Consider the following 14085-nt stretch of genomic DNA (forward strand, 5'->3'; position numbering starts at 1 on the left):
CCAGGCTGGGGGGGCCCCTGGCACGCCCAGCAACCCACCAACGCAAATAGCCGGTGGCTCCTCCGCCTGCTCCAATTTCCCGGCGTCAGCCCCGCCACCGCTCAGCTGTCGTCCCCCCCAGCGCTGTCACTCCGCTGGCCCCGGGACCGGCGCGGCCGCCGCCCGCCACCGAGGCCCGGGGGCTCTGCGGCCAACGCGGCTCCGCCACCGCCGCCCTTCGGGGACTTGTTCAGCGCGGGGCGAGAGCGCCAAGCACAGGGTAAGTGCCCCCCTGTGTGCCCCTCTTGCCGCGGCCGTGCCCACCCTGGGCCCCCCCGCTGCTGCAGGGCCTCGGGGTGCCCCATTCCCGCAGTGCCCCTCGCCCCGGCGCTCCCCTTGCTGCTGCCTGATGGTTCTCCTGGCTGCTTCCCAGGGGGCTGGAGGGGCTCCGGAGGTGGGCATCACCTAAATAGGGAGATCTGGGTGGGAGGGCTGACAAAGGTGGCACCGGGATGGTTTGGGGGATGCAGGAGCAGGTCCTGCCCCGGTGGCAGCCGAAAGCCATCGGTGCCCGTCGGTGCCCATCGGTGCCCGTCGGTGTCCCCCGTGTGCCCGTCTGAGGGGCCGAGAGTGGCGCAGTTTGCGGTTTCACGGTGAGATGGAGATGCCCGGGCTAAGGTGGGCACCTGCAGGTAGCCCAGGGGCTGGCTCACAGCACCTGGCACCACGTCCCTGAGCCAGCGGGTGTGCCACGCTCTGGGCTGGGCACCGGCCTGGCCCTGGGGCTCACCGAGGCAGAACCAGCCCTGGGTGGGCTCTGGGAGCGCCCCTCGCTGGGACAGGGGCTCAGGATGGGCAGCGGGAGTGAGCCCTGGCAGGACAGGAGCTGCTGGACGGGCAGGGGAAGGGGTGGCACTGCCCACCCAGCAGGGTCTGACCACTTCATCCCCTGCCGGGCTCCTGCAGCTGGAACTGCCCCAGCCAGCGCCATCTCTGCTCTTCCCCTTGCAGCATGACGGAGAAGGAAGTGCCAGAGCCGCCGGCTTCACCTGCTTCAGGTGGGAAACCCAAGAGCCGGGTAAGTGGGTGCCCACAGGGCAGTTTGGGTGGGTGGGGGAAGCCCCCTCTCTATCATCATCCCCAGGAGGCTGTGGGAGGCCTGGGGTGCCTGGTGGGACCCTGATCCAGCCGGTGTCGGGTGGCATTTCCCAGCTTGGCATTTCCCTGGCACACCCACATCCCTGAGGGGCTCAGGAACCGCAGCTTCCTCTTCTGCGGAGACTTCACGGGACTGGGAGGAGGCTCCTCATCTCCAGAGCATTCCTGGAGTCTCCTCCCGCTCGTGGAGGGGTTCACCGGGGCGAGGAGCTGGGGGTGTGCCCTCCTGCCTCCCCCACGCTGCCACACACCGCCCGTGCCCTCCTGCCCCAGCAGCTGCAGAAGCTGAAGCAACTTTTCCAGCGAAAGGCCAAGGAGGAGCCGGCCCCGGAGCCGCAGCCCAACGGGGAGCTGGTCAGCCCCTCGGGGGGACCCATCTTCTACATCTATGAGGATGAGGAAGAGGAGGAAGAGGAGGAGGAGCCCGAGCCCCCTCCCGAGCCCGAGAAACTTGTTAATGACAAACCCCACAAGTTCAAAGACCATTACTTCAAAAAGCCCAAATTCTGCGATGTTTGTGCCCGCATGATTGTCCGTGAGTCCTGAGGGGGGCTGGGGCTGGGGCTGCGGCTGGGGCTGGGGGCCAAGGCTGGGGCTGGGGGCTGCGGCTGGGGCTGGGGGCCAAGGCTGGGGCTGGGGGCTGAGGCTGGGGCTGGGGGCCAAGGCCGCGCAGGGCTCTGTCCCGGCCGTTTCACAGCTGCAGTGTCACATTCCCTCTCCTTTCCACCCCCCCCACTGCCAGTCAACAACAAATTTGGCCTGAGGTGCAAGAACTGCAAAACCAACATCCACCACCACTGCCAGTCCTACGTGGAGATGCAGCGCTGCTTCGGCAAGATCGTGAGTGCCACCCCCGGCAGCGCCACCTCGGGCCCTGCGGGCGGGACGCGGGTGCCACCACCCCTGTCCCTTCCTGGCTCTGAGGGGGGACCCCGGTATCTCCCTCTGGGGTCCCCCAGCTGTGACAGGCAGGCCGGGGGTGGCTGATGCTGCGACCCCCGCTCTGTCCTGCAGCCGCCCGGGTTCCGGCGGGCGTACAGCTCCCCCCTGTACAGCGACCAGCAGCTCGGTGGCACCAAGGAGCAGCTGGGTGAGTGCCCGTGCTGGGGTGCCCCGTGCCCTTGGCACCCAGCCTGGGGTGTCCCAACCCCTCCTGTCCCACCCCGCAGCCAACAGGAGCGACCCCGTGTTCGAGACGCTGCGGACGGGCGTCATCATGGCCAACAAGGAGCGCAAGAAGGGGCAGGAGGACAAGAAGAACGTGAGTGGGGGTCGGGCTCTCACCGGGTTCCTGCCGGTGCGCCCCACGAACCCTCCAGCCCCCCCAATTCTGCACCTTCTGAGAGCTCCCTCTGCCTTCCAGCCCTTGGCTGCGATGATGGACGAGGAGCCGGAGGCCACGAAGCCGGTGGGGAGCAAAGCTGAGGGTGGTGAGCGCGGGGCCGAGGGTTGGGGGGCTGAGCCCGTGTGGACACGGAGGGAGCCCCTGGCTGTGTTTGGGGGGGTTTGCCCTGCGGAAAGAGGGTCCCCAGTTCATGTCCTCACCCTGGGGCTCTCGCTGCATCCCCACGTTGGCTGAGGAGACCCTCGGGAGGCATCACCGGGAGAGGTGTGACCCCTCCTCCTGCTCCCAGGTGCCTCCGAAGGGGACAAGAAGGCTGAGAAGAGCACAACAGATGACAAGGTACCCCTCATCCTCGCCCTGCGCCCCAAAGCCTTGAGCAGAGCTTGTGGGATCTCCCTGCTGGGATCCTCAGGGCTGTCTGCAGCCCCTGGGGACTGCAAACCCCACTGTGTCCCCCAGAGCAAGAAGCCACAGCCAGGGGGGTTCCTGCAGTCCCATTATTTCGTGGCACTTTATCGCTTCAAAGCCCTGGAGAAGGACGACCTGGACTTCCCGTGAGTTCCCAACCTCGTCCCGAGCTCTTTCCCGAGGTTTTTTTGGGGTTTGGCTCCGTGTGGTTCCGTGGGTTTCTGGGCAGGACCTGCCTGTCCCTGAGCCCGTGGGCTGCGTGTCCCGTGCCACATATGGGGCTGGAGGAGCTGATTCTGAAGGAAAAGCGATTTTCCTTGGGGTGTCCCATTTCTGGGGGTCCTGCCCCCCTCAGAGAGCCCTTCCTTCCCTTCCAGGCCGGGGGAGAAGATCACGGTGGTGGATGACTCCAACGAGGAGTGGTGGCGGGTGAGGCCGGAGTGCGGCTGGGAAAGCTCAGGGCACTGCAGGAGGGGACACCCCGACCTGCTGTCAGCCCCAGCCTCGCTGTGAGGGGGGATCTGGGACCCCCTGATCGGCCCCAACCCCTCCTTTCACTCCCCCCCGCCTCCTTCCAGGGGAAGATCGGTGAGAAAATCGGGTATTTCCCCCCCAACTTCATCATCCGGGTGCGAGCGGGCGAGCGGGTGCACAAGGTGACGCGTTCCTTCGTGGGCAACCGGGAGATCGGGCAGATCACGCTCAAGAAGGATCAGGTGAGACGGGACCCCCCAACACTCCCCCATCACCACCCGGGGACCCCCAGCCCCCCTCCAAGCCCCCCATCATAGCTGCACCCCATAACCGGCATCACCGTCCCCCCACTTCCCACCTCCCCCAGCCCCTCGGGTGAGATCTGCCCTGCCCCGACCCCCCACACTTGGGGCTCCCCATGATCTGGGGGGACTCCCGCTACTCTGGGGGGGTCCCGGGGGTCTCACCCGGGCCTGTCTCGCCCGCAGATCGTGGTGCAGAAGGGGGAGGAGGTGAACGGATACGTCAAAGTCTTCACCGGCCGCAAAGTGGGGCTGTTCCCTGTGGACTTCCTGGAGGAGATCTGAGGGGGGCTGCGGGGTGGGGACCCCCGGGATGGGGGGCACAGAGACCCCCGGGATGGGGGCACAGAGACCCCCGGGATGGGGGCACAGAGACCCCCGGGATGGGGCGGACAGACTCTGGCTGCGGGGTGGGGATGGGACGGGGGGACCCTCGGGGTGGGGAACGGAAGGACCCCGGGATTGGGATGGGGATGGGGGGCCCTGGCTGCGGGACAGGTTTGGGGTCAGGGAGGGGCACCCCCGTTCCTGCTGCCTCCAGCAATGGGGTCCCTGGGGTGTCCCTGGGGGGCTGTTGTCCCCCCCAGCACCGGGGCAGGATGTGGGGACAGGAGGTGCCCCCAAATTGGGAGGTTTTGGTGCCTCCAGAGACGCTGGATGCAACAGGGCGCACCCCCAGACCCGCTAGGAGCCCCCCCGGAGCGAGTGGGGGGACAGTGGGTGCCGCGGGGAGGGTCGGGGGGTCCTGCCCCGCTGCTCCCGGTGCTCCCGGTGCTCCCGGTGCTCCCGGTGCTCCCGGTGCTCCCGGGTTTTGGCAATACACGGCTGTGCCCACGTCCCGCTCTCCAGTGTGGATTTAATGGGGTGGCGACACTGGGGGGTCCCTGTGGGGGCATCGAGGACCCCTTGGGGGGTGCCACTGTTGGGGTGACAGTGCCCGGCGGGGGGACCCCTGGGAGCGTGGCGGAGGGGGGGTGTCACTGGTCAATGTGGGGGTGCCGGTGGCCACCAGGGGAGGGGTCACTGGTCACTGGTCACTGTGGAGGTGCCGGTGGCCACCAGGGGAGGGGTCACAGGTCACTGTGGGGGTGCCGGTGGCCCCAATGGAGGGGTTACTGGTCATTGTCGGGGTGCCGGTGGCCACCAGGGGAGGGGTCACTGGTCACTGTGGGGTGCCGGTGGCCCCCATGGAGGGGTCACAGGTCACTGTGGGGGTGCCGGTGGCCCCCGGCGGGGCTCAGCCGGGCACGGGCGGTGGGAGGGGAGGGGAAGGGGCGGAACCGGGACCCCCCCGGCCGGTCCCTCGGCGCTGGCGCGGGGCCCGGCGGGGCCCGAATAGGGGCGGCGGGCGACAGGTGACGGTGGCGGGGCCAGGACGGGACCTTGGAGCGCGGCGGGGGCGGGCGCGGAGCCACCGACAGCTGCCCGTGACGTCACGGCCCCGTGACGTCAGCGGTAACCACGGCGACGGGTGGGCGTGGCCAGCTGGGTGGGCGTGGCCGGCATTTCCCCGCCTCCGCCGCCAGGGGGCGCTGCCAACCCGCCGCGCGGTGCGGCCGTATGCAAATGAACGCAAATGTATGCAAATAAGGCGGGGAGGCAGCGGCGCCCCCTGGCGGGCGGTTCTTGGGGCAGCCCCCCCACCCCGGTACCGGTACCGGGGACGGAATTGGGGGGAAGGGGGAACGGGGAGGGGGGCGTGCCGTGTTCCCCCCACACTCCGTGGGGCCGGGGGTGCTGAGGGGGTTATGGGGGGCACAGGGGATCCCCGGGGGGGGAGGGAAGCAGGTGTGTGACCCCCCCACCCCGGGGGTCTCCCCCCATTCGCAGCACCCCGAGTAGCGGAGCTGCTGCTCCGGGAATGATGGAAATGGGGGGGCGGGGGGCAGTCCTCGGGACTGGGCCTGACCTCCCTCCCTCCCTCCTCCCCCCTTCTCCTCCTGTCACACAGCTTTAAATGCCGAACCATTAAAATTTTCCACCTCATTTGCGGCTCCTCACACGGTTAATTTTCCCGGGATTGTCTATTTATTTATTTGCGGAGCCCTGCGGGAGGGGGGAAAGGCGGGGGGGGGGCGGGAGCAGCTGATTTGCTGCATCTGGGCGGTGGGGAGGGAAAGGGGGGAACCACCCTGGGAAGGGGGGAGGGCTCTGGCTAATTTAACAGCTGAAGAGAACAACTTAATTAGAGTCAGCTGGAAAATTGGGTAAAGCACCTTCTCTCAGCCTCCCACCCCCCAGCCCCTTCCCTGCCGGCTCCTGGTGGGATGCCAGGGTGGGATGGGTTTGGGATGCATTTTCGGATGGATTTTGGGATGTGTTTTGAGCGGGAGGGAGAGCTGGCCCCAGCCAAGCAGCTGCCCTTCATTAGAGCCAGGAGCTAATTGGATTGATCAGCAGTTAATAGGGTGCAATTAAGAGGTGCAGCCCCCTCCTCACATCCCAGCTCCCGCTGCTTCCCGGGTGGATGTGGGGGGCAGCCAAAGGTGGGCTGAGGAGAGGGGTGCGATGGGATTTTGCACCCCCCAAATTATGGCTGTTGAGCACTTTAGGGTTTGGGGTTTTTTCCTCTTTTCGCGTGGTTTTCCCAGTCCTGGTTGTGACCTGGCTGTCCCCTCCCGGCGCGGGGACGTTCGGCATCTCCCCGCTCCCCATCCCACCGCATGGAACACACGGGGGGCGGCTGGAGGAGCCCCCCCTGACCTCCCCATCAATCACCTCCACTTCTCTCCGCACCCCACCAAAGGTCAGGAGCCTGCGGGGCCCCGGAATTCATTGAAATCCCACGGGTGTCGTGCCAGATCCATCCATCATCCCAGGGGAGCAGCTCCCCCCGGGGGACGCGAGGGTGGGGACACCCCGTCCTGCACCCCCTCCCCTCCTGCACCCCCTCCTGAACCCCCTCCTGCACCCCCTCCCCTCCCGCACCCCCTTTCCGGGCCGCACGGAGGACGGGGAGCAGCAGATGCAGCGCTCGGAGCTTGTTCTCCATCTCCAGGCAGGGAAATAAATGGATTAAAGTAAACTAAAGCGTCTGCGCTCCCCACCTGCCCCCCCGGCCATAAATCAGCATAAATGCAATCTCCATATTCATGGTATTTATCCAATAACTGTCCTGTCCCAGATTAAACGCGCCCCGGGGAGCGCCGGGGCTCCTTATCTGTGGCGGGGGGCTCTGCCGGGGGGGGGGCGGCTCTGTCAGGGGGTTGGGGTGGGGGGTTCTGCTCCTCATCCTCTTCCTGAGGGGCTGGAGAAGGGTGGGGTCCTCTCCTCATCCTCCTCCTGAGGGGCTGGAGTGGGGAGTTGGGGGTTCTGCTCCTCATCCTCCTCTGCTCTCGGCCCCGGCGCTCCTGTCCCATCCCCTTCCCTTTCCCCCCTCCTTTTCCCCTTTCTCCCCTTCCCTTTCTGTTCCTTCCCCTGTTCCTTCCTCTTCCTCTCCCCCAGCGCTGCCGTGGAGCCTCGGGACCCCCGCAGACCCCCCTGCTCCCCTCCCCATCCCCGGGCAGGGCCGGGGTCCCTTCGTGCTCCGGTCCCGGGGGAGACGCGGTGCCGCTCGGGGTGGGGGGACACAGATGTCCCCAGTGGCTGCCCCCAGCGCGGGGGACACCCACGCCACGTCTCGCACGGTGACAGGTCCCTGTCAGCCCTAATGACCCGAGTCCGGCAGGGCCCCGGGGCTCGGAGCTCATTAAGGCCGATTTAATGAGGGCGCAGCAGCCGCTGCCTCTGGCTGTTCGCCACTGCCGGGGACCACGGGCGGTCCCCCCCACGGCACGGGTCCCTCAGAGCCCCCCGAAAATCCCTGCAGCCCCCCCACATCCCTCACAGATCCCCCCCGGCCCCTTCTCTCTGCCCCCGGCTGCTCTGGGGGGATGGAGCAGTGCCCCCCCCCTGCCCCCCGAGACTGCTCCAGCCCCTGGGGGGGACACAGAGAGGAGTTTGAGGGTTCTTGGGCTGTGGGTTAGGGTGAGAGGCATCAGAAAATGCAGATTTTGGGGGGGTATCAGGGGTTAAGGGGGGACACAGAGGAGTTTTGGGATTCTTGGGCTGTGGGTTAGTGTGAGAGGCACCGGGAAAGGCAAATTTGGGGGGACACAGAGGAGTTTTGGGGTTCTTGGGCTGTGGGTTAGGGTGAGAGGCATCAGAAAAGGCAGATTTTGGGGGGGGATCAGGGGTTAAGGGGGTTAATGGGGAGATCTGGGGGGTCCTGATGAGGGACAGAGATCCGGATCCATCCCTGCTGTGCCCTCCTGGGGATCAATGGGGAGATTTGGGGGGTCCCGGGGAGGGACCGAGCCCCCGGATCCGTCCCTCCCCCCCTCCCGGCCCCTGACCCCCCGGCTGTGGGCTCCACCCCCCCAAATCCCCTCCGAACCCCCCAAAGCCCGGCTGGGGCGCGCGGCCGCCGCAGCCTCTGTCCCCACAGCCCCTGTGAGGTGAACTAAATCCATCCTAATTAGCGCTGATTTGCATGGGGAAATGAAAATTAATCTAGCTTGGCTTTATTGGAATTAGTGATCGCAGTTGGGCACAGCAGGCGGTGGCAGAGGTTTGGGGGGGCTGAGGGGCTCCCCCTGCCCCCCTCCAGCCCGGGCTGGGGTCCCTCGGTGGTGCCAAAATGTGGGGGGCACCCCCGGGGTGGGCTCAGGTGTTGGGGTGCCCCCCACGGCACAGCCCCGAGCCCCTCAGAGCCCCCCTCAGATTTGGGGGCCGGGGGTGCCGCTTTGGGGTGTGGGCAGAACCTGGCTGCACCCCAAACCCGGGGGCACCCCGGGGGGATTGGGGGGCTCAGCTCCAGGCGGGCTGGACTTGTTTTGGGGTGTGGGACGCTGCAGGGAGCCGGGGGGTCACATCTGGCTGTCCCCTCTACCCCATCACCACCTCAGGGCACATCTGGCTGTCCCCCCTATCCCATTGCCACCTCAGGGGCACACCTGGCTGTGTCCCCCATCACCACCTCAGGGCACATCTGGCCCTGTCCCCATGCCCCATCACCACCTCGGGGCACATCTGGGTGTGTCCCATGCCCATCATTATCTCAGGGACACATCTGGCTGTGTCCCCCATGCCCCATCACCACCCCGGGGCACATCTGGCTGTGTCCCCTGTCCCATTGCCACCTCAGGGGCACACCTGGCTGTGTCCCCCATCACCACCTCGGGGCACATCTGGCTGTCCCCCATGCCCCATCACCACCTCGGGGCACATCTGGCTGTGCCCCCCAAGCCCCATCATCACCTCAGGGGCACATCTGTGTGTGTCCCATGCCCCATCACCGCCTCGGGGCACATCTGGCTGTCCCCCCTGCCCTGTCACACCCTCGGGGACGCGTCTGCCTGTCTGTCCCCCCTCCAGCCGCCCCTCGGGATCCCATCCCGCTGTCAGGACCGGAGCCGCATTTGCGAGTCCAGCGGGAGCTGCGGGCCCGGCAGGGGCCACCCGCGCTGGTCACTGGGGACAGGGACAGGGACGGGGACAGCGCTGCGGGCACGGGGCGAGCCCTGGTGCGGGGGATGGGGCTGGTTTGCCGCCCGGGGGAGGGGCGGCATGTCTGGGGGGCTGTTTCCCCCTCGGCGCGGGCTGTAAACACTCAATTAAGCGGAGCCGCGCTCCTGCCTTCCCCGCCGCTGCGGGTAATTAGGTGGGATTTCGGTGGCAGGCGCGGCGGGGAAGCGCCATTCGGCTAATTGGAGCGGCGCTCCCGGCCCGGAGCCTCCCGGAGCCGCCCGACAGCGGCCGGGCCCCCCGAGCCGAGCCCCCCTCCCCCGAGCCGAGCCCCCTCCCCCGAGCCGAGCCCCCTCCCCCGAGCCGAGCCCCCTCCCCCGAGCCGAGCCCCGCAGGACGCCCGGAGCCACCTGGGCCCGGATCCGACCCTCCCCATGGATTCCAGCTGTGCCCCGAGTCCATCCTCCCCATGGATTCCAGCTGTTCCCGGGGTTCCATCTTCCCCCTGGATTCCAGCTGTGCCCCGAGTCCATCCTCCCCATGGATTCCAGCTGTTCCCTGATTCCATCTTCCCCCTGGATTCCAGCTGTTCCCTGATTCCATCTTCCCCTGGATTCCAGCTGTTCCTTGATTCCATCCTCCCCATGGATTCCAGCTGTTCCCCTGGTTAGATCTTCCCCATGGATTCCAGCTGTGCCCCGATTCCATCTTCCCCATGGATTCCAGCTGTGCCCCGAGTCCATCTTCCCCATGGATTCCAGCTGTGCCCCGATTCCATCCTCCCCATGGATTCCAGCTGTGCCCCGGGTCAAATCCATCCCCTGGATCCCACCTGTGCCCTGTGGATCCCACGCACCTGCTGGATCCAACTGTACCCCAGATCCCACATGTACCCCTGGATCCAACCATTCCCTTGGATCCCCCCTGTACCCCCGGATCCCCCCTGTACCCCCAGATCCCCCCTGCACCTGGATCCAACCATTCCCCCGGATCCCCCCTGTACCCCTGGATCCCACCTGTACCCCCGGATCCCCCCTGTACCCTCAGATCCCCCCTGTACCCCCAGATCCCCCCTGCCCCTCGATCCCACCCATCTTCTGGATCTGATTCTCCCCCTGGATCCCCCTCCGTGGATTCCTCTCATCCCTGGGGTCCCACCCTCTCCCCGATCCCGTTTCCCCACCCTTGGGAGCTGCGGGCCCGGCTGAAATTCCTGCTGGGTGCTGCGCTTGCAGCCCCCTCCCACCATTTCTCAGGGATTTTTTGGGGCTCCCCAGCCCCCCCAGACACCTGCGGGGGCTGAGCCCCCCTGGCAGCCGAGGTGCGCAGGGCTGGGGGGCCTGGGGGGCTCCGGGGGAGGATCTGCAGGGAGAAGGGAGCTGGGGGGGCCCTGCCAGAAGTGGGGTCACCCCCGGGATTTGGGGGTGGGGGAGGACCCGCTGATGCCCATCCCGGGGGAGCCGCACCGGGAGCTCGGCGGCTGCCATTGATTTCTTATTATGGAGTTCAGGAAGAAAAATGAGGCGCTGGGGCTGCGGAGCCGCCGCGGTGATTTGTGGCCTCCTCGGCGCGTCCTGGCGGGGATGGGAATTGATTTTGGAGGCTCCGGAATCAGTCAGCGGGGCCGGGGAGGGGGAGATGGGCGGTGGGGAGGGGAGAGCTGCGGGGGGCTCGGCACGACCCCCGGGCTGTGGGAGGTGGGACCCCCCAGACCTGCTCCTGGTGGTCCCCACGCTGTGCTGGGGGTGACAGCATCCATGGGGAGGGGGACACGCGTCCCTTGGGGTTTGGGGTCCCTGCTCCGCTGCTGGGGGTCCCGGGGCCGCGCTGAGCTGGGCCTGAGCGGCTCATGGAGGGGGACCGGGGCTGAGGGAAGTTCTGGTTCCTGCGGCAGCTGCAGGAGCAGCAGGAGAAAAAAGAGAAGGAATGAAGGAGGAGAAGGAGAAGAAGGAGGAGGAGAAGGAGAAGGAGAAGGAGAAGGAGAAGGAGAAGGAGAAGGAGAAGGAGAAGGAGAAGGAGAAGGAGAAGGAGAAGGAGAAGAGGAGGAGAAGGAGGAGAAGGAGAAGGAGAAGGAGAAGGAGAAGGAGAAGGAGAAGGAGAAGGAGAAGGAGAAGGAGAAGGAGAAGAGGAGGAGGAGGAGAAGGGCTCGGCGGAAGGCGCGGGCCCAGCCGTGCCCCACGCTGCCGAGTGCCCCCGCAGCCCCTTCCCGGTGCCCGTCCGGTGCCGGTGTCCCGGGGCCGAGCCCGCCGCTGCCACCAGAGGGCACCACAGGCCTCCCGCTGGCCCCGGCGGCACCGGGAGGCACCGGGGGGGGACCGGGCGGGACCGGGCGGCACCGGGCGGGACCGGGGGGGGACCGGGCGGCACCGGGCGGGACCGGGCCCAGACCCCGCGGGAGCGGCCCCGCCTGTCCGCGCGTGTCCCCGCCGTGCGTGTGTCTGATGCCGGTGTGCGTGTGCCCGCCTGTGCACGCGTGTCTCAGCGTGTGCACGTGCCTCACCTCTGTGCAGGTGTGTCCGATGTGTTCACGCGTGTCCCATGTGTGTGCGTGTCCCAGACGTGTGTGTGTGCGTGTCCCAGACGTGTGTGTGTGCGTGTCCCAGCCGTGTGTGTGTGCGTGTCCCAGGTGTGTGTACATGTCCCAGGTGTGTGTGCGTGTCCCAGGTGTGTGTGCGTGTCCCAGGTGTGTGTGTGTTTCCCAGCCACGTGTTCGTGTCCCAGCTATGTGTCTGACATGCGTGTGCATGTCCCAACCATGTGGACGTCTAATGTGTGCCTGTGCACGCATGTGCCAGCCGTGTGTGTCCACACATGTGGCCCCAGCCATGTCCCTGCCATGTCCCAGGCGTGTGTCCCTGCCATGTGTGTCCCTGTCCCAGCTGTGTGCGTGTCCCTGCCTGTGCACAGCTGTCCCCACCATGTGTGTCCATGTCCCAGCCATGTCCCAGCCATGTGTGTCCATGTCCCAGCCACGTCCCAGCCATGTATGTCCGTGCCCCAGCTCTGCCCCTGCCATGTTCCAGCTCTGTATATCCGTGTCCCGTGGGTGTGTGTGTCCCAATTATGCGTCCATGCCCCAGCCATGTGTATCCGTGTCCCAGCCATGTGTATCCATGTCCCAGCCGTGTCCCAGGAGCTGGGGCTGGGCTGGCCGGGAATCGGGGGGTCCTTGCCAGGAATTGCGGGGTCACTTCCAGGAACTGGGGGGTCACTTCCAGGAATCACGGGGTCACTTCCTGGAATCACGGGGTCACTTCCTGGAATTGGGGGGTCACTTCCTGGAATTGGGGGGTCACTTCCTGGAATTGTGGGGTCACTTCCAGGAATCAGGGAGTCTGGATTTGGGGGTGTCAATGTTTTGGGGTATCAAGGCCCGGGAGTTTCAGGGTGGGGGGGGGTCCGGATCTGAGGGTGTCAGTGTTTTGGGGTGTCAGGGTCTGGGGGTGTCAGTATTTTGGGGTATCAGGGTCCGGATCTGGGGTGTCAGTGTTTTGGGGTGTCAGGGTCAGGGGGTGTCAGTGTTTTGGAGTATCAGGGTTTGGGGGTGTCAGGGTGTGGGGGGTCCGGATTTGGGGGTGTTAGTGTTTTGGGGTTTCAGGGTGTGGGGGCTGTGGGTCGGAGCTCTCCCGCCGCCCACCGCCGTGATTAATTAGAGCAATTAGGCCGCTAATGGCTCCTCAATGACGGCGCTGGGTGATGGACCGGGCCCGGGCTGGAGCGAGGAGGGGCGTGACGTCACTGCCATCGGTGACGTCACGGGGGGGGCAGACGTGACGTCACACGCCGGCTCAGCGGGGTTGTTCGGGATCCGCCCCGTTAATTGCCCTTTTAATTACGGGCTGTGAGCGCGTCTTGTGTGTTCGCTTCCCTCGGGATGAGTTTTTTGTGCCAAAATCCCCTGGGAATGGCGGCTCGGGAGGGAGCAGAGCTGGATCGAGGGGAGCACCCGGGGGTGTCACACGGGGGGGCTCTGTGGATTTGTGGGGGGGGCTCTGTGGATTTGGGGGGGGGGTTCTGTGGATTTGGAGGTGCTCTGTGGATTTAGGGGGGCTCTGTGGATTTGGGGGGGCTCTGGGGAGCTCTGTGGATTTGGGGGGGCTCTGTGGGGCAGGGGGGGCTCTGTGGGGCCGGGGGGCTCTGGGGGGCTCTGTGGATTTTGGGGGGGCTCTGTGGATTTTGGGGGACTCTGTGGATTTGGGGGGGGCTCTGTGGATTTGGGGGGGGCTCTGGGGGTCTCTGTGGATTTTGGGGGGTCTCTGTGGATTTTGGGGGGTCTCTGTGGAATTTGTGGGGCCCTGTGGATTTTGGGGGGCTCAGTGCCCAGGCCGGGAGCCGCGGGAAGGCCGCGCTCAGGTGCAGGAGGCACGTTCAGGCCCGGCCGCAGCATCCCCCGTTAATGAAGCACTCCCGTTAATGAAGCACTTCATCACGGCTCCGTGCCGGGGGGGCCCCAATTCCGGCTGATAAATTCCCCCCGCCGGCCTCAGCAGCCGTCATCCTCCTTCATCTTGAATCATATTTTCGGAGCGGCTGTAAAATCACCCAACGCGGCGGCTGCCAGCGGAACCGCGGCCCCCAAACCCCCACCCAGACCCCCCCAGACCCCCCCAGACCCCTCTGTGTGTGTGTGGGGGGTTCACACGTGTGGCCCTATAGATGCCAGCCAGGCCTCGGGGTGCCCCCCAAGCTCCTGGCAGCTCCCTCAATCCCTGATTTTTGGGGTTGTGCTCCTCCTTGTCCCACCCACATCTCCTGAGTCCTGCCCTGGGTCTCTGGATTTTGGGGTGAGGGTCCCACCCAAACCCTTGGGTACCCCCCTGGATCCCTGAATTTTGGAGTGAAGGTTTAGCCAGACCCCCTAGACCCTCCCCTAAACTCCTGGATTTTGGGGTGAGGGTCCCACCTAGACCCCTCCCAGACAGCTGGGTTCCCCTGGACCCCTGAATTTTGGGGTGAGGGTCATGCCCAGACCCC

The 14085-nt window shown here is 66.3% G+C and overlaps 1 protein-coding gene across 3 annotated transcripts; it reads left to right on the forward strand.

Moving 5' to 3' along the window:
- The first annotated feature begins 150 nt into the window (after nucleotides 1–150).
- STAC3 (SH3 and cysteine rich domain 3) lies at nucleotides 151–4503 on the forward strand. 3 transcript variants are annotated; one of them, XM_030259470.4, is made up of 12 exons: nucleotides 151–259; nucleotides 991–1057; nucleotides 1411–1672; nucleotides 1880–1977; nucleotides 2152–2227; nucleotides 2307–2398; nucleotides 2501–2567; nucleotides 2772–2821; nucleotides 2942–3036; nucleotides 3268–3319; nucleotides 3469–3606; nucleotides 3853–4503. In XM_030259470.4, the coding sequence occupies exons 2-12, from the start codon at nucleotides 992–994 to the stop codon at nucleotides 3949–3951; spliced, it is 1095 nt and encodes a 364-aa protein (XP_030115330.1). In that variant the 5' UTR covers nucleotides 151–259; nucleotide 991; the 3' UTR covers nucleotides 3952–4503. The 3 variants fall into 3 exon arrangements, with proteins under 3 accessions (XP_030115330.1, XP_030115331.1, XP_030115333.1); XM_030259471.4 differs by having other exon boundaries at nucleotides 1414–1672; XM_030259473.4 differs by having other exon boundaries at nucleotides 1441–1672.
- The last annotated feature ends 9582 nt before the right edge of the window (nucleotides 4504–14085 follow it).

This window comes from Taeniopygia guttata, chromosome 29, assembly GCF_048771995.1.
Source record: "Taeniopygia guttata chromosome 29, bTaeGut7.mat, whole genome shotgun sequence".
NCBI classification, from domain to species: domain Eukaryota; kingdom Metazoa; phylum Chordata; class Aves; order Passeriformes; family Estrildidae; genus Taeniopygia; species Taeniopygia guttata.